At 43.3% G+C, this 27,253-nt stretch overlaps 1 protein-coding gene and 1 pseudogene across 10 annotated transcripts in view; both read right to left on the reverse strand.

The window, feature by feature from the left end:
* Positions 1 to 27,253, reverse strand: part of ST3GAL6 (ST3 beta-galactoside alpha-2,3-sialyltransferase 6) — a 77,320-nt gene that overhangs the window by 6,347 nt on the left and 43,720 nt on the right. For 9 of the 10 annotated variants that reach the window (XM_030583268.1, XM_030583233.1, XM_030583251.1 and 6 more), the window contains 5 exons: positions 17,063 to 17,166; positions 15,489 to 15,552; positions 8,774 to 8,869; positions 5,099 to 5,285; positions 3,513 to 3,650 (listed from right to left, as the gene is read on the reverse strand). In XM_030583268.1, coding sequence (XP_030439128.1) covers positions 3,513 to 3,650; positions 5,099 to 5,285; positions 8,774 to 8,869; positions 15,489 to 15,552; positions 17,063 to 17,166 — 589 coding nt within the window. The remainder of the gene's footprint in view (positions 1 to 3,512; positions 3,651 to 5,098; positions 5,286 to 8,773; positions 8,870 to 15,488; positions 15,553 to 17,062; positions 17,167 to 27,253) is intronic. The other variant, XM_030583317.1, reaches the window with a different exon arrangement.
* On the reverse strand, positions 24,512 to 24,621 carry LOC115644668 (annotated as a pseudogene).

Below are 27,253 nucleotides of genomic sequence, written 5' to 3' on the forward strand. Positions count from 1 at the left end.
CAAATAAACAAAATAACTTTCTGCCTCTGGGCATTTAGATCATGAGTTTAGTGGGAAGACTCAAATCTCTCTGCCATTCACATTTTAAATTTCCCATACCCTTTAGTGCGATGGTCACAATGTTTGTTCTGGAGAGGACCAAGACAGGCATGGCAGGTATGTTGTAAATCAGAAATGAAGTGAATTGATAGATGTATGGAGAATCTTATATAGAACTTGACTATATTTTACCTGACTCTGTCTTTGACTTTCATGATCACCAAATGCACACAAAATGAGTTAATCTTATAAAATATACTGTCATCTCCCAACAGTTTCAGAGCAGCACAACAACCAGTAATATTTAGCTGTAAAAAAAGACAACTCTCCAACAAGTAAAACTATTTCTGTGGATTTTGCTGAGCTAAAGTTTTGTCAATTAAATACTGATCTGGTCAGGCTCAGAATTTGACCAAATATAAAAAAAACTGTCGTCAGCTGTTAAGAAAATTCTCTCCAGATTCTAGACCCCTTTTCAAATATTAGAGGGGTAGCCGTGTTAGCCTGGATCTGTAAAAGCAGCAAAGAATCCTGTGGCATCTTATAGACTAACAGCCGTATTGGAGCATGAGCTTTCGTGGGTGAATACCCACTTCATACTGACATGCATCCGACAAAGTGCGTATTCACCCATGAAAGCTCATGCTCCAAAACGTCTGTTAGTCTATACGGTGCCACAGGACTCTAGACCCCTTTTAGCATAGTCCATTCAGAGAGCCAGACATTTAACAGGAATAGGCATGGCTTATGAATGACCTGGTAATATTTTAGCATTGCTGCTTACAAGGCAGCCATACAGGGGAGCACATATGGTTTTATAATTGCGACTTCTAGAACTCTGTTAATGTTGTGGGCAATGCTAATAAACACAGAAGTATATGACATTGTGCTGGAATATGAACAAAAAGAGGGAAAGCAACGTTGGCATAATGGAAAAGATCAAAACTGGATGGAAAAGAAACATTATTGTTCAACATGTATATTCAGAAAAGAAGGGATTGGAAAATCTTAAAAATTATGACCTGGATTGCTCCTTCCCACAGATGTACCTGCGGGAGAGGGCCTGGTGGATGCAAGATTCCATGAGTAACTCCTTAAAGAATTTGCTTTGGATCACTCTCTCAGGGATGAAACATGGGGGTGTTTACACTCTTACCGCCCTCCTCCCATGAAACAGAAAACAAGTTGGTCCCCAGAACCAATGCTGCCCTCTGGGAGTCATGTGAGACAACCCCTTCTTGGAGTGGCTCTATGCCTCTATACCAATACCAAGATCACAGGTCTCCATCTGGCTCACTGACAGCATGGCTTCACAGGTGTCCCAGCTGTTGTTTCTGTCCCCTATGGCCACCTTTAAGGGGAGAACATTTCATAACATGGAGTTCACAAAGCCATGGGGCTTTCTGTGGGTAGGATGACCAGATAGCCGGTGTGAAAAATCAGGACAAGGGGTGTGGGGTAATAGGTGCCTACATAAGACAAGGCCCTAAATATCAGGACTGTCCCTATAAAATTGGGACATCTGGTCACCCTATCTATGGGGCATGAGAGGGTCATTAGATTCTCCTCTGCTCTGGTTGCTTTATCTCCCATTTGAAGCCATAAACACCTTTGTGACAGTACAGTCCTTTACAAGGCACCCAGCTGAGCTAGCAGATGCAAGTTTTGAGTTAATGTAAGAGAAAAAGCAGCAGGAATAGATAAATTTGCTTTCATGGAAATCAAATATGCTTAGCAAGAACTATTAGAAAGGTCAAATCAGACAAATGTGGTATTTATTCTACACAGGATACTTGGGAAAGATTCCCATGGGATGTCAGCTGCTCTTTAATGATATGGCAGATGAAGCTTATTTACTTAGCACTACAAAGACCTGTGCAGTCTAAGATCAATCTTGCCTACACAAAGAAAGTTTACAGGTTAAAACCTACATTCTGTTAGTTTCTTTCTAAAGAATGTTCTATCAATTAAAATTATTTTTATATAAAAATAAGAGGTTAAGTCAATCGCAATGCTCTGCCCCAGTTTGCAAAGCTACCACTTGATGGCACTCCTTCCACTAGAATGTTGAGAGGCTGTTGGAAGAGGATAGAATGTATGCAGGAGCCCACTAAGGAATGAGAGCCCCCAAATTCAGAGGGCCTTGTTATAAATTACAAATATATTTCATCATTAAAAACAATATTTGAACAACAAAACCATGAATCTGGGTTCTGTATCTGCTTCCCTGGCTAAAAACGTCTTTCTTTTTCCTGGGTTTGTGACTCCTCAGATTTCTATGCCAGTGCCCAGTCTTAACAGCACCACTGAGAAAACTATCCTCTGCCTCTCTTGTGGTTCTTTACTCAATACCACAGCAGTGTGATCCACATATTGGGCGATGATGATTTTTTGGAATCTCTGAAGGAACAGGTAAGATGTCACATACACTTCAATGCGTTAAACACAGAAAGACTCTCTGGGGCAGATGCTATACAGGTTAAGTATGTTAGTCTTAAGGTGCCACAGGATTCTTTGCTGCCTATACAGGTTAAACTGAGGATGCCCCTGTTGCTCAGCTGATAAATACACCTCAACCTAAGCAAGTGCCACTAAACCCTTTATAACACACTCCACCATTAAGTATTCTGTTTATGCTGAACATTTTACAAACAAAAATATTTTAGGAATATTTCAGGCAATTTAAAATAAAAACCACATTGGCATCATTTTTCATATTCCTCCAACACTCAAACCTTAGTGTCTCGTGAATCTCACTGAGGGAGAGAGGAAAAATAAAACCAATACATTTTACTAACTTCCACAAAATTACCTATCTAGTTTTTCCATGCATGGAAATGCTGTATGGTTGTGATGCAATGCCTATGAACTTTCCAGGGCTGAAGTGAGGGCTATGTCCTTTTGGAAGGCAAGGAAAGAAGTCAGGGATATAAAGCTTTCCATTCTAGTTATGAACCATTAGACCTTAAAACCACTATTTTTCCAGGACTGAATATTGCGCATCTCATTCCAGTGGCTAATTCAGCCAGCCCAAACCCATTATGATGAAGTCTTTATAGCCCCTCTCCCCACACATACTACTATACATTCTTTTGCTCTGTACGTATATGCTACATGAATCTACGAAGACACAGAAGCCATATTCACACTAGGATAAAAGATGTATTATTGATGTGCGTTAGCTTAAGCTGTAGGGCTCATCTCAACCAGTTAACTCGTGTTAAAACTACAAAACAAGCATGGGAGATGCTACACACTTAAAGACATACAGATGTGCTTCAGAGTCAATGACTAAACAAGGCCATGGTGCGGTTTTGTCTATTGAATATTTCAACAAAACAATAAAATAATATAATGCAAATATGAAAGAGGTTTTTCAACATAGATAATTACAATAAACAGAGGATTGTGATCATTTATATCATGTTTGGAAACAATTGAAACAACAACAACAACAACAAAAATATACCTACTTCTTTTCTGGAAAACCTTTTTGGGAACTGAAGCCATTCATGTGCTGTTTTTCTGATAATGATAGGATTGAGTATCCTGATTTGGTTAACTTTATAGATCATTTTCAAGGCCGGTTTCTTCCAGAAACCATTAGTGTTCTGTAATAGTCAAATATATTGTTTTACTTTTAGGATTAGTTGATTTTGCTTTTGTCTAACTCACACATCATGCATTTGGAGTGGGCAGAGAGGAGAAGCCACACACATGATTTAAAAAAAAAAATTACAATAGAGACTTTGATGTTTTACATTTCTCAAAACGTTACTGAGGATATAGAAGAATGGAGTTTCTTATATATGAAATATCTACCAGCAGTGCATTTTTATGACCATATTATGAAAACCCATACACAAGTTTGCCAGAAAGAAAATATTACACAGTCCTAAATATCTCTGGCACAGCATAAGATAGTTAGAAAAACACTGGGCCCAATAATACCTTTGGATACATGGAGACTTCTCCCCCTGAAGACACCAGCACTTTCACCTATGTATGTGAAGGCAGAATTCGGCCTATATGACTTTTGAGACAATTTGGCTGATCAGTCGTATTTTCTGTACTTTGCTTGCTCGTTTGCATGGTCAGGGGATTCACTTTGGCTTTAGTTCCTTCTGCTGCTTACAGAGTTGCCCACTCTACCTTATAGGGTTTTCCCCATAGACTATGCAGATTTATTTAAAATGATGCAAGGTACACACATTTATGCAAATTCAGAATCTACTGATGTTTGCTTTGAGAATGTTGGCAGGTACTGTGCTTATTGCTTACTTTGAAAATGGAGTAACTGATTCTGATCTCACTTGAACTGGTACATAAATCAGGAGTAATTCCACTGAAGTTTAATAAATTTTAAGGATAGAAGAGGCCATTATGGTCATCCAGTCTACCTTCCTCAGTAACCCAGTGATTCCAGAGTAAGGTTGAGCAAAAACAAGTCTAATGTCCATCACTTGAGACTCAATTTTTAAAATACCACGTCCTATAAAAAAATTCTCCTTTTCCATCTCCCATATAAATCAATTGTGCTTCCATTCCATGATCCAGTGTGGATCAAAAGAATTCTCATTTAGGTGGGGGAACAGAGAACAAATGGGGATGAATACTTAAAAAAATAAAATCCTGTTTCCATGCATATATTCCTAACAATATAAAACTGTGGGGGAAAAAATTGGGGCCGGGAGGTTGGGGGGTATCATAAAACTACATGACACGGGTAGAATGGTTTCAAAACAGAGGGTAATATCCTCAGCTGGTGTGAACTGCTGTAGTTCCATGCATTTCAATTATACTGATTGACACCAGTTGAGGCTTTGATCCAGAATATTTTCCAAAGTTTTTCTTGTCTTCAGCTAAATTGTAGGAACATAACGAGCAAGCTCATGTAAATGTACAGTTCCATACTATACACAAGTTGTTGTTTAGTTTATTACTGCCCTTTATTTCTAAGATTAGTACAAAGCGGTCGATGCATACACTCAGCCAAAGTGAACAAAGCCAAGACATTTTGAATCCAAACTAATTAAATATAATAAACAAATAAACTTACTATTTTATGACCATTCAATATGTTCCAGAGCCACTTTAAGTCATGTGGTTTGAAGACGAGAAGAACTACAATAGTATCAGGATCATAGTGAATTGGATCTGAAAAAATAGACTCTGGATAAAAAAGTCGGAAAGTTGTCCTCCTCCCAACATCCTCTTCATACCCTCTGACGGGACCATTATTCATTCTGTAGCCAAGGGAAAAAATATGTACACAAAGAGGATCACCATAAATCCATTTTAATGGGCTCTGCAGGGCAAATAGCACAAGAATTTAGCAGCATGAATTTTATTAATAATGTTAATTGGAAGATGTGCAGTTATACAGTAGATCCTGCATTGACAATTTAGCCCAGGGTCTTCAGACTTGTAAGAAAATTTAGTTAAGAAGGTTCAGAATAAATGACAATATTCCCAACCATGCAGTCCTACTCCAGCAAAATTCCCTCTGAGCTGGCCCATAAACTGGAACACTGTCGTAAAACTTCAGATTATCTAGTTCAGTTTCTCCTAAAGCATGATGGGGGAAGCCAGGCCCTTTGTTTTCTTGTTTCATTTGTTTAGTAATTGATAGCCAAGATGGGAGAGTAACAAATGTGATACAGCCAGTCACTACAAAGCTAAAACATCCTAGCACAGACAAGAGGATGGTCACCATGGCAATTCCCCAGGGTAAATCTATGTATACTTACGGATGGGGAAGTTGCTGGCTGGTGGTAACTGCTGGAAACACAGCTCAGAAACAGGGGGAATTGGAGACAGTGTGTTCTATACTTGTATAGATCCTCAAATGAGGTGAAAAACACCCCAGGGAAGACCTGGCGCGGATAGCTACTGATTAATTGCTGGAAGGTCCAGGTTCCAGAGAAGACAATGCAACTCTCTAAGTGTTGCAGAAATGAAGAGAATTAATTCTCTTCTGTATCTCAACAGGATTAGGGTTCAGATTGTGTCCATCATTTACCTAGTTTTAATTTAACCTGTGTGGGGCATATATATATAGTTTCTACTTTTTTTATTGATATTTGTACATGCTGAGTGACTGCTCCTCTGAAAGATACTGAATTAAAGAAAATAGAAGAGCCAAAATATTGGGGACTCTGTTCTGCCCTGAAGAGTTAAACAAGCTGACTAGTGGTGGTAGTAGTGGTATAAATTACCTTCGCAGATCCTTTAGTTTGTGGCTGTCCTGTACTCTTTGGAACAATCTGTCAATCCCCACATGCTAAGAACTCTCCCAGTCCTCCTTAAAATCAACTGCTTTCACAAAATCTCAAGAAGATGATCTCCCCCACCACCATCTCTGTCACTTTGTCTAAAACATTTCACTGTGTATCACATTTGTCTGAGTTAGGCTGCAGACTCCTCAGGGCAGGAGCCTGGAAATGAATAATACCTAAAAGAAGAAAAGAAACTATGGAAAATGCTATTTGTTACAGATGGCTCCAGTATTTGTGGAACAGGTCCATGGTAATAAGTGAGTTCATTTCTGACTCCAGAAGGAGAGGGGGCCTGAAAAAATAATTGTGTACTGTAATATTAATGATTACTGTACATACATGTTGATTTTAAAGAGTCTTCATGAACTTAAAAAGACACCATAGATCAGCTAGATACCCTTTCACACAACTTAAAAAATTAGATTTATTTAAGGGGAAAGTTCGATTCATTGTGGTGCTATTTTATTTATAGTACCAACTCTCTCCCTTTGTTCTTCCCAATTCTCTTCCCTCACTGCTCCTTTTGGCTCTTTTTGCACTAAGCTTTGCACTTTCTATTATCATGTTCACAATACCTACACTACCACTTCACGTCCATCAAGTCCTCTGCCCTCTTTTCCAAAATCTTCCCTCAAAGCTGCTTCTTCCAAGGAATCTGCTATCTTTCCTTCTCCCCAATAATTTTCCTTTCCCTGAATTTTCATGTGTCTTGGCTCATCTCTCTCAGGGCCTGGCCTTGCAAACATTTGCTACCCAGCATAATGCATACTGCCGTGACTGGTCCCATTTACTCTAAAGAAATTGACTACTGGCTGTAGAAAGCACTGTTTGCAAACTAATGCCATTAGATTGTAAGTTCTTAAGGGTGAATGAGCATATCTTCTATTTGTAAAGCACTGTTTTAATTTACACCACAATATACATTTTAAACAGTATATCAATACCATAATAAAAAGTTTGGTGGTAGTACCACTACAGTTAAAGTCATGCTAGGGTGCCAGGGTGCCTGACATTTTCTTGGGATCTCTTTTTAAAATCACTATATCACTCTAAGCTGTGAAACTAAGAATGCAATTCTTTGCCAGGAGAAGACTGAAATAAAGTTTGTTTAAAACTTACCACATATTTTGTATAAAGAGTTATATAAGGTTTAAATGTTACAGCTTGAATATTGTTTGCTATGTTGTTGCAGTTGTGTTGGTTCCAGGATATTAGATGTAACAAATTATACGTTACTAAATCAAAGCCAATACTGTTACTAATGACCTAAAGTAGATTGCAGACACAGGAGTAGTGCTGACATGTTAATGAAGACATACGCTATGAGGACAGTTCAGGAGTTATCTCCACACGACAGAGACTTTAGGAAGATTCAGTGTATACAATATAGGGCTTACTACCCCACTAAAGAACATCAGGAAGGGGAAGAGCATCTTTATGCATTGACTCACCACCCTAGTGAGGAGGGCTTTACACTAGGTTCAAAGGGGGCAGGTGACAAAACCCCACAGGTAAAAAAGGGCAACCTTACCAGAAGGTAAATGTTGGGAGGGGCAGAGACATGGAAAATTGCAATAGTGTCATAGAAGCAGCAAGAGGAAAATAAGTGGAGGAACCTGTTCAGAATCTTCGATGTTGATACAGCAATACAAGATGTATGGGGAATAAACAGGAAGAATTGGAAGTATCAGTACATAAACTAAATTATGACTAGTCTTGGATGGTTAAGACACAATAAATCTTGCATTAGACTGGATGACCCTTGCAGTCTCTTCTAACCCTTTGGTTCTATGATGTATCCAGCATCACAGATACTGGAGTGGAGAATGTGCATATAAAATCTGTGGAAGACACGAAGCTGGAAGGGGTTGCAAGCATTTAGGAGATTGGGGAATAACTGGATAGGTGGCAGCTCTACTGAAAATGATCTGGGGGATGTGGTGGATCACAAATTGAATGTGAGACTATGTCTACAGTACCACTTACGTCAGTATAACTTATGTTGCTCAGGAGTGTGAATAAGCCACACACACAAGTGACATAAGTTACACTGACCTAAGTGCTGCTGCGGACAGCTTGCTGAATAAAGTTGGGGAACATATTACTTTTCTATATGCAGTGGAGATGTAAGTGAATGCCCTTTGGAGAGAGCTGTCAACAGCAAAATGAAGGTGGCAAGGAATGTTAGATACTTCTTCTTTTATCTGTTATTTCCCTGTTTTCCAAGATATGGGTGGGTGAGATGGGAGAGATGGTACAACCTTAACCATCACTCAGTGTTATCTGTTAATTATATAGAATACAATATCACACAATTTATTATTTTACAAATTGCTTTAAGCAGTCAGGAATATCCAGGATAGAATGGAATTTTATTGTTAAATAGATTAACCTATAACAGCTGAACTCCAAAGCTGCTCAAAAAACTTTGTTATATAAGAAGAGATACAACTTACCTTATTACCACATCGTACGAGTCAATTTTCTCCCCTAGCGTCTTGTTTCGAAGTACTCCTCCATTACCAACAACAACACACTTTCTACAGATCACACTGTTGAACAAACAGAGCTTTAATATGCATGCTCATCAAACATATCAAATTCATTATGTTTTCCTTTAAGTTGTACCTGTCTTATGAACAGTTGGCTTCAAGGGTAGCACAGAAACCAAGAACAACAGAATATGGCTTAGGGTGGGATTTTTAGTTTAGTTACCATTGTTTGGATTTGATTTGGTTTGGTTTGGTGTGGTAAAGTGGGTATCCAAACAGCATTTGAAGTCAAACACTAACATTATAACATTCCCAACCCAGACTGAGTTATTTCTGAAACTGTCACTGCCAGATAAATAAGTCATTATTTCATAACACCTAGCATTTACAGATCGTATTTAATCACTAAATAGCAAAGCACTCTACAAAGGGCACTCCTTGGAGTTGGTTTTATATGACTGTACGACAAGTTAAGGTACTAATCAACATGACTAAGGTTCTGTAATTTAGACTATCGAGCAGTACTTTAATATACAAAGCAGTCCCATTTCTTTCAATGGAACTACTAATTTAGTAAAGTAGTACTTGACATAAGCAAGGATGGTGGAATCAGACCCAAAGACAATACTGAAAAATAAAGCTTACAGAAGCAGTGGCGGATTAGCCACTGGACTGACGGGGCCTGTGCCCAGGGGCCCCAGTCACCTGGGGGGCCCTGGAAAAAATCTGCCACTGGGCAGCAGAAGCCCAGAGCCCTGGTTGCCGGGGCGGGGAAGTCCCCATGCACCGACCCTGCTCTGCAGCAGCAGTAATGGGATGGGGGAAGCCCCCAACCCAGCACCCACCATACCTGCTCTGCAGCAGAAGCCACGGGGCAACAGGGGAAGCCCCAGTGCCTGACCCTGCTCCCCACAGAAACACTGGTTGGAGCGGGGGGGGGGGGAGGAGCCCCAGCACCCAGACCTCGGCTGCAGCCCTGGGACTGGGGGAGCTCTCACTCCCTGCTGAGGCCCCAGGCCATGGCACGGGGACAGAGCTTCTCTGATCTTGGGGCCACAGTGGGGTGGGGGCAGAAAGGAGCAGAAGGATTTGTGGGGCTGCAGTGGGGGAGCAGAATGAGGAGGACCCTATGTGGAACAGGGGCACCCCTGGGGAAGGGGCAGAAAGGGGTGGGGCTATGGGTGGGGCCACAGGCGGAAGGGGCGGAATGGGGACGAGGCAGAAGGGGTGAGGCGGGGTCCCCCAAAACCTTAATCTGCCTCTGTACAGAAGAGGTGAGACAAGAGCCAACGCTATGTCCCTCAGGCCTAGCCAAAGTGTTATAATTAAGGCTAAGATTTAGCCATGGGTATTTTTAGTAAAAGTCATGGACAGATCAAGGGCAATAAACAAAAATTCATGGCCTGTGACATGCCCATGACTTTTACTATAAATACCCCTGACTAAATCTTAGCTGCTCCTGGGGCGCCGATGTTCTGGGGGACCCAGGGGCTGACAGTTGGCCCCTGCTTCAGTATTATAAATAGTAGTTAATGTCTGTTATTTGCATGATTAGAGCTACATGTTCTATTGCTCTTCTCCGCAATAGATTCCAAAGTCAGCACAGCTAAGAATCTGGCCCTATAGATTTTTCAGATTCCAAAGTCAGCACAGCTAAGAATCTGGCCCTATAGATTTTTCAGATTCCAAAGTCAGCACAGCTAAGAATCTGGCCCTATAGATTTTTGCCAATATGATGGACTAATCACCACTTATGAACAGATCTTTAGCTCACAGGTGTGGATTTCTCCACTGTTTCTCTCCTCCACTCCCTTCACCCCCAGGTTGTTGTTGTTGCTGTTGCTGTTGTTTTTATTCTTTCTGGTTGTTTGGTGTGAAGGTATAAAAACTTCGGACATCACTCTCTCATCCATTAAGGCTGCTTTGTGCTGCTCTGATGATACAAAGTGTCCTTAAAGCTAGGTTAACCAGCCGATAAATGATTCATCCACTATAGGAGAATCCCCAAGCGGTATAGAGCTACCACAGTAACTTCCATGCCACCCCTTTCCCAATCTTTGGTTTAGGGGCCATGGGCAGGGCATTCCTTCACCTCAGCAATGCCTGGCTGCTGAAATGGCCCCTCGGGCCAGAAGTTGCTCTTCTTTGCACTGTGGACTCCATAGGTAGCTGGACAGCCCCAGGGTTGTGGGAAGGAATAGTTGGCTTTGCACCTTTTCTCTCAAGCTGCACTGAGCACAGGTTGGGCCCAGTTCAGGATCAGAGCCTGTATTCTGGTAGAGTTAGAGTACTTGTTCTTAGCCTCTTCATTCTGTTTTTTTCTCCTCATGGTGCAGTTAAGACCTTAATCCATAGTCCTACTACAACTGGTTAAACAGTATTCAATTAATTGAAAATTCAGTGAGATTTATAGCTTGATAAAACACACATTCCAGCCCCATTAGTGATAAATTTTACACAGAATTTGAAAATACTGCTGAATATCATACAAAAGCGACAGCCTCTGAATTACTGGTAAAGCATCCGATGTTGGTATCCGAAATTTGAAATTGGTTATCTAAGTCACTTGTGGATTGATTACACTTGATGTTGAATACAGTAGTTCAGAGTCCAACAACTATCATCAACCAAATCATGAAGACTAGTTTTTCAGCTCTGCCTATACTAAGATGCTTGAATAGGCTAAATCTAACTGAAGGGCTAGCATATGCTAATTATTTCTACATTATTTTTATCCTCCTTGTCTAACGTGTGCAGTAGCATCTGATCGCAGTCTACTTTTGAGAAATGATAGAAATGATTTAAGTGAATGGATTAAAATTACACAATATATATTACCCATGATCTGTCCATGACTTTTACTAAAAATACCCATGACTAAATCTTAGCCTTAATTATAACACTTTGGCTAGGCCTGAGGGACATAGCCTTGACTCTTGTCTCACCTCTTCTGTACAGAGGCAGATTAAGGTTTTTGGATTTCAAAACTGCATCACTATAAAAAACAACAGCAACATTTCCCTCCCCTGTTCACTGTGGACCGTATTACCGGTATCCCATATAATTTGCTTATTTTTATACAGATCTGAGGTACATGTCTTCAAGGCCATGGTCCACTTCCTACAAACATAATGTCTGAACCAGAATGAGAAATCTTACTGGACAGATCACTGTATATTTTGAGTAAACAAGGTTGAATTGCAGTAATACTAAATTGTTTAATTACTTAATTGCTGTTCTACACATCTGGGTATGGAAATTGGGGGTCGGGGTGCAGGAGGGGGTGAGGGCTCCGGCTAGAGGTGTGGGCTTTTGAGTAGGGCTGGGGATGAGGGGTTTGGGGTGTAGGAGGGGGCTCCAGGCTAGAACCAAGGGGTTCAGAAGGTGGATGGGGGGGGGAAATCAGGGCTGGGGCAGGGGGATGGGGTGCAGGAGGAGGTCAGGGGTGCAAGCTCCAGGCAGCGCTTACCTCAAGCAGCTCCTGGAAGCAGCAGCATGTCCCCACTCTGGCTCCTACATGGAGGCACGGCCAGGTGGCTCTGCACGCTGCCCCGTCCGCAGGCACTCTCCCTACAGCTCCCTTTATCCACAGTTCCTGGCCAATTGAAGCTGTGAGGGTGGCACTTGGGGCAGGGGCAGTGTGCAGAGCCCCCTGGCTGCCCCTATGTGTAGCAGCCAGAGGGCAGCCATGCTGCTGCTTCCAGGAGCTGTGCAGAGGGGCCCCTGACCCTGCTCCCTGGGTGGACCACCGGAACGGGGCAATCCCCAAACCCTGCTCCTCAGCGGGAACTCGAGGGCCAGATTTAAATGGCTGGTGGGCCATATGTGGCCTGTGGACCGTAGTTTGCCATCCCCTATCTTAGGGCTTGTCTACATCAGAAAGTTGCAGCGCTGGTGAGGGAGTTACAGCGCTGCAACTTTGAAGGTGTACACATCTGCAGGGCATCACCAGCGCTGCAACTCCCTGTTTGCAGCGCTGGCCGTACTCCCGTTTTGTCTTGGGTGTAGAGGATCCAGCGCTGGTGATCCAGCGCTGGTAATCCAATGTAGACATTTACCAGCGCTTTTCTTGACCTCCGTGGAAGGAGGAAGCCTCTGGTAATCAAGCTGGTCTCCTTTCCCGGTTTGCTCTCTCGTTCCCCGAACCGCCGAACAAGCAGGTCTCCTTCCCTGAGGTTTGCAGGGTGGCTCCGGGAACGCGAGAGCAAACCGCGGCGAAGCTGGTCTCCTTTCCCGGTTTGCTCTCTCGTTCCCCGAACCGCCGAGCAAGCGGTTCTCCTTCCCTGCGGTTTGCAGGGTGGCTCCAGGAACGCGAGAGCAAACCGCGGCGAAGCTGGTCTCCTTCCCCGGCTTGCTCTCTCGTTCCCGGAACCCCGAGCAAGCAGGTCTCCTTCCCTGCGGTTTGCAGGGTGGCTCCGGGAACGCGAGAGCAAACCGCGGCGAAGCTGGTCTCCTTTCCCGGTTTGCTCTCTCGTTCCCCGAACCGCCGAACAAGCAGGTCTCCTTCCCTGCGGTTTGCAGGGTGGCTCCGGGAACGCGAGAGCAAACCGCGGCGAAGCTGGTCTCCTTTCCCGGTTTGCTCTCTCGTTCCCCGAACCGCCGAGCAAGCAGGTCTCCTTCCCTGCGGTTTGCAGGGTGGCTCCGGGAAAGCGAGAGCAAACCGCGGCGAAGCTGGTGTCCTTTCCCGGTTTGCTCTCGCGTTCCCGGAACCCCCCTTGAAGCCGCCCAACAGCGCTGCAGTGTGGCCACATCTAACACCACTTGCAGCGCTGGTTGCTGTAAGTGTGGCCACTCTGCAGCGCTGGCCCTATACAGCTGTACTAATACAGCTGTAACAACCAGCGCTGCAAAATTTTAGATGTAGACATGGCCTTAGATACTATAGTGATTCATGCTCTGTACATATTGCACAAATTAAATTAGTTAATTTAAAATACGTAGCACTTATTCATCACATTTAGGCTTATTTAAACTACTGCCTGTTAAGTAACCACACTACCGATTGTTTTTACTGCTAATGTATAATTCTGCAACAAAAATTAAAAAATCCTCTAAACATTATACACACACACACACACTCCAAATTTTGAGTGGAGAACAACATTAAAGGGATAAGCAACCATTATATTATTTTTGATCTATAGTGAGAATTGCTAAATTTAATTTTGCTACTTGGTTTTGCTCTGCTATCAAAATGTCTAGAAGACGCTTGACTGTAGTCACTACTGAATATAATGGTCTTCTGAACCAACATCTGTGGGTTTGCTTCCTTCAAGATGCCACTGAGCAGCAGCATATTCTTTCAATGTGCAAAGTGTTCTGCCATTAAATAGCTGGCACTCCTCTACTCTATGAACAGCTTCTGCATTGGTCACTAGGGGCCGGGTTTTTTTTGTTGTTTCTTTTGTTTTTTTAAGTACATCAGCGCCTAAAGATGCAGATAGGAAGTTAGTGGGAACAGGCACCCTTAGGTGCCTACATATTTTACAAATCTGGCCCTTGATCCTCACCTCCCTGAGACTGCCTGTTGTCAGACCACCTGTAAGTGAGAACAGGAGGGTTTTTTTAAATTGAGAGCTCCCTGGGAAAAAAAAATTTGTACAATGGTAAAAATGACCATTTTCCTATCTTTAAAACAGGGGCCTAAAATAAGCTAAAGCTTGGGCTTAACCCCAGTTTCTTAAGTTACAATATATAGAGTCCAAGTAGTATGTTTAAAATATGCCCTTGGTATTCTATTACAGAGCAGTAATTTATAGCTTGATTTCTTTGAGGACAAGAGAGACATAAATAAAAGAATAAAGTACAATAAGAATTAATATTCTTTGTATCAAAATTTATGTAGTATTTTCCACCTTAACCAGAAATATGGTAAATACACCTCATTTGGTGCGTGGGGTACAACGATGTGTATGTTGCTTGGTGATTGGGTGTGGTTAGCTAGTTTGAAAATATGCGATCCTACTAAGAAATCAAAGGCCAGACAAAGTGGTGTCCACCCAGAAGATTTCAAAAGCCAAAACCTAATACAAGGCAGTCAATGAGCAATCCACAGAGTTCCATTCCATCCCCATTCCCTATCAATCACTGGATTGCCAGAGACCATCTTTTGTGGCTCAACACAAGGGAAGAGGCTAGGCACATAATAATGAAGTTGATTCTGTATTAGAACTACTGGATTATTTTATTTTATTTTTGTAAATTTCCCCAGTATAGATGTGGCCACTGTTGGTGATCTGTTGAAAACTCACCTCAACCATGCCTTCTGAACTGGCACTAAAATCTTCTTAGTCTGGCCTAGACTCATAGACTTTTCAATAGAAAAGTCATAATGTGGGCTTCAGGGGTAACTGCAATTCCATAAGGTCAATAAGACTTTAAGGGCAAAGGGCCCATATTCAATTAGCAACCCCCCAGAGCATTCAACCCTCTTCAGGACAAAATCAAGATTCTAAGTTCATCCACAAGAAGATAATTATTGAATTCTGACCCTATCTGAATTTAAAACTGGGCTTAATTATACATTGGGACCACTCTCTATATATTTTTAAAATACAGTGGGTTGGATTCTGATCTCAGTCAAACTACTGTAAATCCAGAATAACTCCACTGATCTCATTTTCTGAGTGACCGTTACATTTTAAAACACAAGAACAGTCACAAAAATAAAAAACCTCACCCATTATCTTCATTGAATAGTCCGCAGTTATGCAGTCTTGAAAGGGCGAGGCGAAAATAACTCTCTATAAAGCAGATAGTGGAAAAAGTGTTTCAAATGAAAGTAGTCAGTGCTTCACAGTGCAGAAATAAAGATACCACCTTGACTACAGCATTTTTAGCCAGAATAGCTTTTGCCCATTCGTTGTCTGCCCAGAAAATAGAATCAGAACATTACTATAATCTAAGACTATACGTTAGTTCACAATACAGTTTTATTATGGCTTCTTCAGGATAAACAGCTGCCCTACCTCTCCCACGCATGCCTGGGTCTGAGAACAGAATGGGATTCATGTTCAGAGACTACAGATCTGAGACTACTAGACACAGATGAATACAGTAAATATGGTGGACCAGACAAGAATCGCAAATGGCATCTGAAAAGGTCCACTGTTAGCCATTTTATCTATCTAAAGTAATTGAATGGCTTTCCATCATCATTTTGAGTGCCTCACAGTCTTAAATGTATCTATCCTCCCAACATGACTGTAAAGTAGAGAAACGATATTACCCTTATTATACAGATGTGGAACTGAGGCGCAGAGAGACTAAGGCCCAGAATTTTAAAGGTATGTAGAGATTGATCCTGTCAGCATTGCAAGGCACTTATGACCCATTTTCAAGTGATTTTGGCACCTAAGAGCCTAAATCCCATAGTCTTCCTTCCAGATTTTTAAACAGTGTTTAGGTGCCTATCTATATCTTTTGGTGCCTAAACACTTAAAAAAAATCTGTCTATAGATGCCTAAGTCACATTTTATCCCTTTTGCCAGGTCATTTACAACTATGTTGAACAGCACTGGGCTCAGTACACACCCCTGGGGGACACTGCTAATTACCTCTCTCCATTCTGAAAACTGACATTTATTCCTCCCTTTGTTTCCTATCTTTTAACCCATTACTGATCTATGAGAGGACCTTTCCTCTTATCCCATGACTGCTTTGTTTGCTTAAGAGCCTTTGGTGTGGGATCTTGTCAACAAATTTTTGAAAGTGCAACTATACTATATACACTGGATCACCCTTGTCTTCATACTGCTTCTCTAACAAGAGTAGTCTGTATATATTATAGAGTACTGTACCTGAATAAAAAAAGATCCATTTAATAACTGATACTAAGGATGTCTACACTGCACACTAAGCCTGGACTCTGACTCTGGTTTGAGCCCAAGCCCCTCTTCCCTCCACACACAAATCAGGTCAGCAAGCACTCAGGTCCTAGGACCCAGCTAGGGGGTGCATCAGAGCCAGACTTGGGTCCAAGCCCTGTCACTTTGCAGTGTGGATATAGTCAAGCTGTAGACCTAAGTCAGAAGGTCTGAATAATATAGTACAGGCATGTTAGTACACCTGTGAGACCCAGGTCATCAGCTGTAAATCCAGGTGTACAATGCAGTGTGGACTCTCAAGTACGGGCGTGGAAACACTGGTGTTCACAAGCCCAGGTCCCACAGACCTAGGCTTAGTGTGCTGTGTAGACATACCCACTGATATAGCTTACATTTAATACTGTACGCATCCCTAATAAATACTTACCTGCTCTCTTTATTCCATAAGGTAATTCAATCTTATCATTTCCATTAGACAGTGCTAGTTGCATGAAGTCATTAACACATAGGAATGGATATATTTTCTGACCACTAAGAGATGGGGGAGGAAACAGAAAGTAATTTTAAGGAAACACCCATGCCCATTTGAATCAACCAACAATGCCAGCAATCGCTTTAAAAACCTTTTAAATCATACTTTAAATAGCATGCTATCAGTTTTTAGAAAAACTAATGAATGCATGGAAACAGCACAGCCCATGGAATAGGAAAAACGTTTTACAGCGTAAAAGTATCAGAAGTTCAACCAGAAAGAAAGTCAGACAGACAGATTCTTTGCTGGTGTAAACTGGCACAGACCCATTGAAATCAATACAGCTGTACCACTTCACACCAGAAGATAATTAACCCCAAGTTTGTGAGAGTCTGCAATATGCTACGACTACCACAATTAATTTTGGTTTAAAAATTAAAAACTCTTATTCATACTGGAGGCAAAAGAGAGGAGAACTAATGAAGGTTTTTAAAAAATTACACGAGAGGGATTTCTCAGAGGTTAACCAGATGCCCTGCTCTGAAGAGATCTCCTTGTGTTCTCTTTAATATGTTTGGAAGGTGCTCTGATTCCATGTGGCACTATCTCAGAACCTAAACAGAGAAGACAGGTTATCTGCTCATTCAGAGGCTCCTCAATAGCTGTATATCAGGATATATCACACAAAGGAAGAAACTGCATGGAATAAGTTTCCAAGTCAAGTCAAACATACAAAGAGTAAATCCAAATCTGTAAAGTGCTGAATACCTTCACCTTCCATTGACTTCCATGCACAACTTCCCTTCAATGAGCGTTCATGTGATTTGACTTTAGTAAGAATTGAGGACATGCAGTGCCTCACAGGTGCTCTACAACTTACAGGATTAGGCCTTAGATGAGGAGGTTACTTACCTGTAACTGGAGGTTCTTTGAGATGTGTGTGTGATGTTATTGACATAAACTGTGACAGTACAGATCATTGTTGCAACCAGGGTCCTATGGTTGCACCAGGTCTTGTACAGAGGAGGCCAAGTGGCATGTCTATGGTAAGATTGTAGTTTGCTGGTTATGATTATGCTGTCTGAATGTGTGTATCATTTTTGTATTCAAAGTTATGAATATTGGCTAAGTACTTGTTTGATTCTAAGGCCTTGGCTACACTGGCGCTTTACAGCGCTGCAACTTTCTCGCTCAGGGGTGTGAAAAAACACCCCCCTGAGCGCAGCAAGTTACAGTGCTGCAAAGCGCCATTGTAAACAGTGCCCTAGCGCTGGGAGCACGGCTCCCAGCACTGCAAGCTAATCCCCACGAGGAGGTGGAGTACCTGCGGTGCTGGGAGAGCTCTCTCCCAGCGCTGGCGCTGCGACCACACTCACACTTCAAAGCGCTCCCGCGGCAGCGCTGTATGGCTGCAAGTGTAGCCATACCCTAAGTAGCCTCAGTGAAGCATTTCTTCAGCTTCTTGAGGAAGGACTATTCTCAGTAAGTGCCCAATCAAGAAACACTTAATTGACAATGGACTTTGTTGAGGGGATTTTACACAGGAGAACAAAGGGATTTCTACCCACAAGAGAAAGACTTTATAAGGCTCTGGAAACCCCTCCATCTTGTCTTCAGCTTGCGCAAAAGATAGCCTCTCCACCCTAAAGAGATTCCTGAAAGAAACTGGAACAAAGGACAGTAACTATGAGGGTGTGACTGATTGCTGGACCCAGACTAGGAAAGAGTCTAGTCTATGAAAGAAGCTTATTGGGACATCTCTGAGGGCGAGATTTACCTGCATTTCGTTTCCTACTATATTAGGTGTGGACCTGCGTGTTTTTGTTTTATTTTACTTGGTAACTTACTTTGTTCTGTCTGTTATTACTTGGAACCACTTAAATCCTACTTTTTATATTTAATAAAATCACTTTTTGCTTATTAAATTGACCCAGAGTAAGTAAGTAATTCCTGGGGGAGCAAACAGCTGTGCACCTCTATCAGTGCTATAGAGGGCGAACAATTTATGAGTTTACCCTGAATAAGCTTTATACAGAGTAAAACGGATTTATTTGGGGTTTGGATCCCATTGGGAGCTGGGTGTCTGGGTGCTAGAGACAGGAGCACCTCTTAAGCTGTTTTCAGATAAGTCTTCAACTTTGGGGGATGCAGTTGAGATCTGGGTCTGTATTTGCAGCAGGCTACTATGTCTGGCTCAACAAGACAGGGGTATTGGAGTCCCAAGGTGGCAGGGAAAGTTGGCTCAGAGGTAGTCTCAGCACATCAGGTGGCAGTCCCAAAGGGGTTTCTGTGACCCAACCTATCACAGTGTGGTCCCTTTCTGTATTCTGCCGAGGGTTTAAGCATGTGCACCAAGTGTCCAGAGCTGGAGAATTTGAAAGTAGTAGCATCCGTTGATCCATGCATGTGCCATTGCATTGCCTCATAGTTTCCTTCGAGGTGATAAAGGGCTGGGTGGACCAACCGTGCTCCGGTTCCTTCTCCACTGCAAATCAAACAGATCCACAATAGAGGGAAAGGAGGGGGGAACTGGAATACAGATAGGGACCATACATCTTAAAGAAAAAATGGTTACTCACCTTCTCATAACTGTTGTTCTTCAAGATGTGTGGCTCATATAGATTCCAATTAGGTGTGTGCGCACCATGCGCACAGTTGTCAGAAAGTTTTTCCCCTAACAGCACTCCATGGCGCTCCATGTATGACCCTGCTGACCCAGTGCCTCCTCAGCTCCTTCTTGCCGGTTACTCGGACAGAGGGGAAGACGGGCAGGTTTGGAACGGATATGAGCAACACATCTTGAAGAATAGTTATGAGAAGGTGAGTAACCATTTTTTCTTCTTCCAGTGATTGCTCATATCAGTTCCAATTAGGTGACTCCCAAGCTTTAACATGGTCCTGCAACTGTAATTCATTTGTTGTCAGGAATTCACGCATGTTTGGGAAAACTTCAGTGTTGTTTTCCTCCACTCAGCGAACCCAGAATTCCAGCTCTTTTTCATCATCATTGATTTCAAATAGGTGCTCTTACTAGGGATTCCAAAACTCTGAGCCCACAGCCCTTGAAGTCCTAGATTTAGAGCATTCAGGCAAGAGAACATATATGACAAATATCCCAGCTGTGAAAGCCAGACTGAATCATGCAGATAGTGAGAGAGTGGGAATGGGTGATCTGTAAAGAATACCTTGACCTCAGAGTGAAGTTCAAAGAAACATGCCATGGCCTTGCCTCGTGACAGCCATCGAACATCCATGTGGAGCGATAGACTGACGTGCTCACTTCCCATTTCATAACAGAGTGGAAAAAATTTTGGAATTCAAGCGATGAGCTTTTATAACGTTTACCATCTTCACAGCATTGTCCAGCAGCCCACATCTGGCATCATGGGGTCCTTATATTCCCCTAATACGACTGGCTACTAGCAGCACAATCAAGAGATGTGGCTCAAGCCTCAACCTCCATGTTACTCAGACTCCTTTTCTCCCTGGATGTAAGTGTAAATGTTGAAAAATCAACTTTGGTGCCCACACAGTCCCTTCATTTCACAGCAACGTCCATCAACGTGGTCTCAGCATGAGCCTACTTACCAAGCGACAGATTTCACACCCAGACAGAACTTGTCACCCAAGTAATCAATGGTCCTTCTGTTCTGGTCAAGATTTGCCTGTCCCTCTTTGACCACCACCTTCACTGACTTCAGCTGCGGCTCTAGAGAGTCTATTTACCCATGTGACGTACCATGGACTTTCTGACGACAGTCGCTCCCTGAAGTGCTCTCCTTCCTTCAGTAGTGGACAGACCTGAGGCCAGAGGTGGCCCACCACCACAGAGAAAACTTTGGTGAGGACCCATGGAGCGGTAGTGAGTCCAAATGGTAGGACCTGATAATGGAAGTGCTGAGGGCCTACCGTGAATCTCAAGAACCGTGTGTGGGTTGATGGATGTCTATGTGAAAATAGGCATCCTACATATCAAGAGCCATACACCACATGCCTCTTTCTCTTTCTAGTGCCAGCATGATAGCTGCTAAGGTGAACATATGAAATTTGGGTTTGCGGATGAAGCAACTGAGACGGTGGAGGTCCAGGATTGGTCTCCACTCGTCCTCCTTCTTGAGTACCAGAAAATAAGTGGAATAGAACCCCATGCTCTGATAGTTCAGAGGAATGTGTTCTATCACCCCCCTTTGCAGTCGAGAGTCTACCTCTAGAGCGAGTATGCTGTCATGGGTGTGGTCCCTGAGGAGGGATTAGGGCAGGGGATGTGGATGAGGTAGCTTTGTGAGCTCAATTGTATAGTCATGATGATCATCATCCAGGACCCATCTGTTGTTACTGCACTCCAAGCTGGTAAAAAGAGTGCTAGACCACCCCAAAGGGAGTGGGTCAGGTGCACGGCAGGAGGGAAGGTGGTTGGTGGTGCTCTAGGTGCATTCAGAAGTATCACTTCTGAGAGAACTGAGTATGTGATGCTGAAGGCGGTGAAAGCGGTCCTGAAGGACGGGATCACTGGGTCTTCTGTTGCTTGCAAGGTGGTTCATACGGTCATTGGTGGAAAAACTGGGGAGTCCTGAACCATTGTGCAGGTCACAGATGGTAGAATTTTCTCTTCAGTGCAGGGATATAGATACCCAGAGATCATAACGTGGCTCCAGAATCCTTGAGGGAGTGAAGGGAACTGTCAGTCTTCTGGTTAAACGGGAGACTCGTTGAAAGGGAGGTCCTTTATGGTATTTTGTACCTCCCGGGGGAAACCAGATAAATGCAGCCACAATTTTCTCTGCACAACCATTTCCATAGCCATTGTGCATGAAGAGGCACGCACTGCATTTATAGCAGATTGAAGCGCTGTTCTTGTGACAAGTTTGCCCTCATCCAGGATAGCCCGGTAACAGGCTTGATTTCTGCCAGTAAAGTTCTCCAATTTACTGAGAAAATTATATTTGGCCAGTAAGGCCTGGTAGTTTGAGATCCAAAACAGGAGGCTAGCCAACGAGAAAAAATTGCAACTCAAAAGGTCCAGCCACTTGCCCTCCTTGTCTGCTGGGGTGGAGCGTGGGTGCTGTCACCTGGCCCACTCTGTTGTTGCTTGGATCACGAGGGAATTGGATGGGAGGTGGGAGAATAGAAACTCAGACCTCTTAGCTCGCATGTAGTACCTTTTTTCTGCCCCCTTGTGGTTAGGTGTGTAAATGGCCAGGGTATGCCAAACAGTTTGAGCCGGCTGAAGAATGGCATCACTGATTGATAGAGCAACCCTGGTCAGTACCAAGGCATGAAGCATGTCCAGAAGCTAATGCTGCTTGTCTCATACTTGTTCCAGTGGAATATGAAGATCCTCAGCCACCCTGCATAGGAAGTCCTGGAACTGGCAGGTCAGGGAGAAACTGAGGTCACAGCAGCACCTGGAGAGGATGATGGGAATCGTTCCTGTTCAATACTATCAGAACTGGACTGAGTGGCTCATCCTCCAAAACTGGTTCCAAACACCTACTTGAGGATGCCCCAAGTGGGGACAGGGATGAACCCTCTCTTGCTGAATGGGAAGGTTCCAAAGGTGGACATTGAGGCCAGGACCCTCAATATGGCCAACAGGATGGATCCGGCGGATGCTGCAGAGGGCCCCATGGAGTGCAATACTAGTGACTCCTCTGTTGGGGGAAAGTAGGGTACCACCACGAAGCTGGTGGTCCTTTAGGACACTTGTAGTTGTCGTAGGAGACGAGCGGCCCTTGCACTTCATCCGAATCCTCCAATGATGAAAACTCAGATCCCAGTTCCAATGTTGGTACCATTGGAACCAGTGGGCCATATAAACTATAGGTAAATGGGTGGAAGCATAAGTCAACTGAGGTAAGCCCTGGGTTGGAGATTGTACCTCAAAAGGCACAGGCAGCAGAGTAAAGCGTGGAGATCTTGGTTCCCCAAGGGCAAAGAGTTCATGTTGCTCCAGTGCCATTTCCAACCTCCCTGTAGCCAGAACTGGAGCTGAAGCAGAGGACTGTCTTGAAACTGACGGTTCCCTTGAGTTACGGGGGGCTGACTTGGAAGGCAAGCATGGCTCAGTGCTCGGTACCACTGATCTGTGTAATTTCTTGTCTTGCTTGTGAGCCTTGGAACACACCGTTTCTCCATGGCTAGAACTCATGGACAGTGTATCCTTCTTGGGCCTGGAGGAAGACTTACCATGCCATGTTTATGTGCATGCTTCCTTGCCTCCTGACTAGGCCCCAGCACGGGGTGTGTAGTACTAGTACCACCGGAACGAGACTCAATCTCCAAGGTCAGAGGCATGCTCCTGGGATTCTTAGGCCGATGCACATGGGGGGTTCCCCAGCCTGGATTTGACTGTGGCTTCATGGCAACCTCCATGAGGTGCTTCTTGAGGCAGAGAACTGAATATGGCTTGGGAAGGACAGGCAGATACCACACCTTGATGAAATGTGGGCTTCTCCCAAGCAGTAAGTAGAGGCAGTATTGGTGCTTGTTGCTGACTGAGAAGGAACATGGAAAGGAGGTGCAGATATTGAACCCAGTCACATTCAGCATAATCCAATACCTAGCCATGGGGGGTGGGGGAGTATGGCACTGGTAAGCAGATTTCCCAAAGTCTCTTATCTCTTAAAAACAACTACTATACACTAAAAACAGCAAAAACCAGACTCAAACTAACTGTATGCAATTGTAAAACTGTTTTTATTTATTTATTTATTTTAAGTTCATCACAGACTAGAGGACACTAGCAACTCCGACTTGGACCAGGCAGTGGTAAGAAGAAACTGGAGGCACGGTCAGTCCACCCTGCCCTTTATCACCTTGGAGGAAACCACGAGGCGAAGCAGGGTGTGTGAGCAGACCAACAGACACTACAGGCATGGCTACATTTGCAGATATAGAGCGCTGTGAGTTAAACCCGTCTTCGGAGAGTGCAGAAGGGAAAATGCTGCAGTGCATCCACACTGACAGCTGCTTGCACACTGGTGTGGCCACATTTGCGGCACTTGCAGTGGCATTGGGAGCGGTGCATTATGGGCAGCTAACCCAGCATGCAAGTGACTGCAACATGCCTTTCAAAGGTGGGGGTGTGTGTGGAGTGTGACAGGGAGTGTGTGTGTGTATGTGGGGGGAGAGAGAGTGGGTTTTTGGGGGGCCCTCAGTGGAATGCAATAGGGACCATCACTCAAAGAGGAACAAAGCATTAAAATGACAATGGAGAAATGATTGGTGAATATTGTCCTAAGGAAGGAGCCTACTGTAACAGTCGTAAGGACACACAGGCAGAGCAGTGTTCATTGGGACTTGTTAGTGCAGGGCTTGCTTTTATGTTTTTCATTTAATAAAAGACTGCAGAATAAATACTTCCATCATAGTTTAATGAGTCAATATTGCTACTTCCTAAAACAAATATCACAGTTTATTAACATTAAAAATATATTTGACAGAATAAACGTTCTTCTGCATGGAAATCTTTAGTACAAGACAAAAGATTTATACGATCTGAAGAGAAATCAGAGAAAACAACAGAATAAAAGAAAACCATGGAAATAACATAACTTACATAACATAACTTATCTGAAATAAACAGGCTAGCCTAGATATGAAACCAAACCCTACAAGTCAATATTATTATGTTGCTTTAGTAATAAGCTCTACTGTTCACGGGCAGATGGAGCTTACTCCCTGCAAAGTGGACCCTAATTCTTCACTCTGTGATATGAACACACCTGGGTTTCTTTTCCATAAGGTTAAAAATCTTTTCATCCCTCCAATCTAACAAGTGACATAAGTGGAGGCTCATACCTTTGTAAATCAGCTCCATAATGTAGGTATGATAATTTACACCAGCTCAAGATCTGGCTCAGCATCCTAATTCTACTCCTGGGGGAATTCTGCATAACTGTGGGCCTGCAGAAAACACCCTCCCCTCCCACCCCCGAATTCCTGCAGAAAACAGCAGGGAAGCAAAGGGAAGCTACAACAGTGAGTGCAGGCAGTGGGTCTGGGGGTGGGGAGGCGGGGAAGAGGCAGTGGGGAAGGAAGGGGGGTGGAATAGAGTAGGGGTAGGGGGATGAGATGGGGAAGAAAAGTGGATAGGGGAATCATGAGGGGGAGTGGGAGCCTGGCATGCAGCATCCCCTTGGTAGCAGCTGGGGCTCCCCCGTTAAGCAGGCCCATCAAACTCTCCCCCTAACAAGCCCTACCCCCCTATACCTGGACCCCTCCAATGAGCCCCCCACACTCAGACCCCCACCCCACCGAGCCCCAACCAGCTGTACCTGGACTCCCACCCCATCAAGCCCACTCACACAGCACCCAGACCCCCCACTGAGGCCCAACCACCTTCACCTGGATCCCCTGCATAGTCCCATTGCCCCTGCACCCAGAACCCCCCGATCAGTCCCTGTGCATCCAGATCTCCTACTGAGCCACCTACACCCAGACTGCCCCACTTCGAAACCTCTCCCCCCACACTAAGCCCCTCCACACTTGGATTCTGCTGGACTGAGTCTACCCACCCTTACTTGGTGTACCCAGTGCAGAGAGGCAGGGCCCCAGGATGTTTCTGGGGCAGGCCCAGCCCTTGCACTGTGTCAGAGTCAGGTGCAGCCTCATTGCCAAGTCCCTGTATCAGGGGAGGTGGGGGCTTCATGGTGATCTCCCACCTCAGTGCAGCCAGTGGCCTGTGCTCCCCACTGCCATGGTTGGGGCCACATTTATTTATTGACAAATAAAATTTGCAGAAGTTTGCAGAAGTTTAAAATATTGTGCACATAATTTTTATTTTTTTGGTGCAGAATCTCCTCAGGGTTAATTTAATTCTTCTTTCCTTTCACCTCTCAAGTTACATAAAACCAGAATACCTGTACTTTTGCTTCCTTAAATTGAGTAGGAGCTGTTGTGTTATTCCTGAAGATGAGGCTAATCAAACATCCCTTGTGCACAAAGGGGAGATGGAAAATAAACCATCGGTAACCCACTTTTTTAGTTCATGGAAATACAGACAGTAAAACTCACATATTTCATTAAAGGTGGAATTAATTTTGACTCATTTGATGCATTGATTTCCACAATAAGTTGGAGCTCCATCTGTGATGTGCGTTTCAAGAATGAAAGTATACTTCCATTAAAAGACAAGCTAAACAGAAACATACAACTGAGTCCAGAGGACCTTATTCAGTTCTAAACTGAGCTGAGATTTATAGTTAAGATTAAATTCATCCAGTATTTTCTATGCATACAGTGTCCGTAAGCAGATAATTTCCCCAAATATATGTTGTTCAAAATTTACCCAACAAATTTTATTTTATTATCAATTCTATGGATTGATCAGACCATGTGTACTCAAGTCCATTTTCACAAATTGGAGCTGTGGTAGTTTGAAATAATACCATGTAACGAATCCTGTTTCCTGATTGGATGAGAACACTTTTTGGGCATTTGAACTAGACACAATTCCACTGAACGGTAGATATTGCCACAGAATGTTAGGAAAGCACCTCCGACCATTAGACCTTTGGACCTTTAAAGCTCAAATCAATACCCACTGAAGTCAGCAGTGATAGTCCCCCTAACTGCAGTGAGCTTTGGATCAGGCCCTGAATGCACAAAAATCTCCCTGGATTACTATCTGAGTAACATCTCAAGTAAAATTCTGTCCTCAGTTATAGCCATGCAACCCCACCGCCTTCAGTGAAGGTAGAATCGGACCCGCTGCTCTAGCCTACCGATTGGAGTGTGATGGGTTTACAGTTTAATAGCTTGATTTTTAGAGATGCAAAAAGTAACTGTGGAAGCACAGATCACTGAAAAATCAGATGAAGCCCCTGAGTGATTGCGTTCTAGAGACAAAGGCTTTATTTACTGTACAAGCATGAAAGGCTGTTATATTGTGTGACTCCATTATAGAAATAAATTCACTATTATTAAATAATTAAATATAATTATTTATTCACTACAGATTCATAAGTATGCTCTGGCTGCTTTGTGCTACTCTAGTAATGTAAACTGATCACACAGCTGCTTTGTGTTGACAGAGTGGCACAAAGCAGCTCCTGCATACTTAGGAAACTGACCCTGAGAGTCACATCTGATCTGGTAGTTAAGATGAAAAATATTAATGGTCAAAATGTGTTGATAACTAAAATC

This window comes from Gopherus evgoodei, chromosome 1 (genome assembly GCF_007399415.2).
Source record: "Gopherus evgoodei ecotype Sinaloan lineage chromosome 1, rGopEvg1_v1.p, whole genome shotgun sequence".
In the NCBI taxonomy this organism is placed as follows: domain Eukaryota; kingdom Metazoa; phylum Chordata; order Testudines; family Testudinidae; genus Gopherus; species Gopherus evgoodei.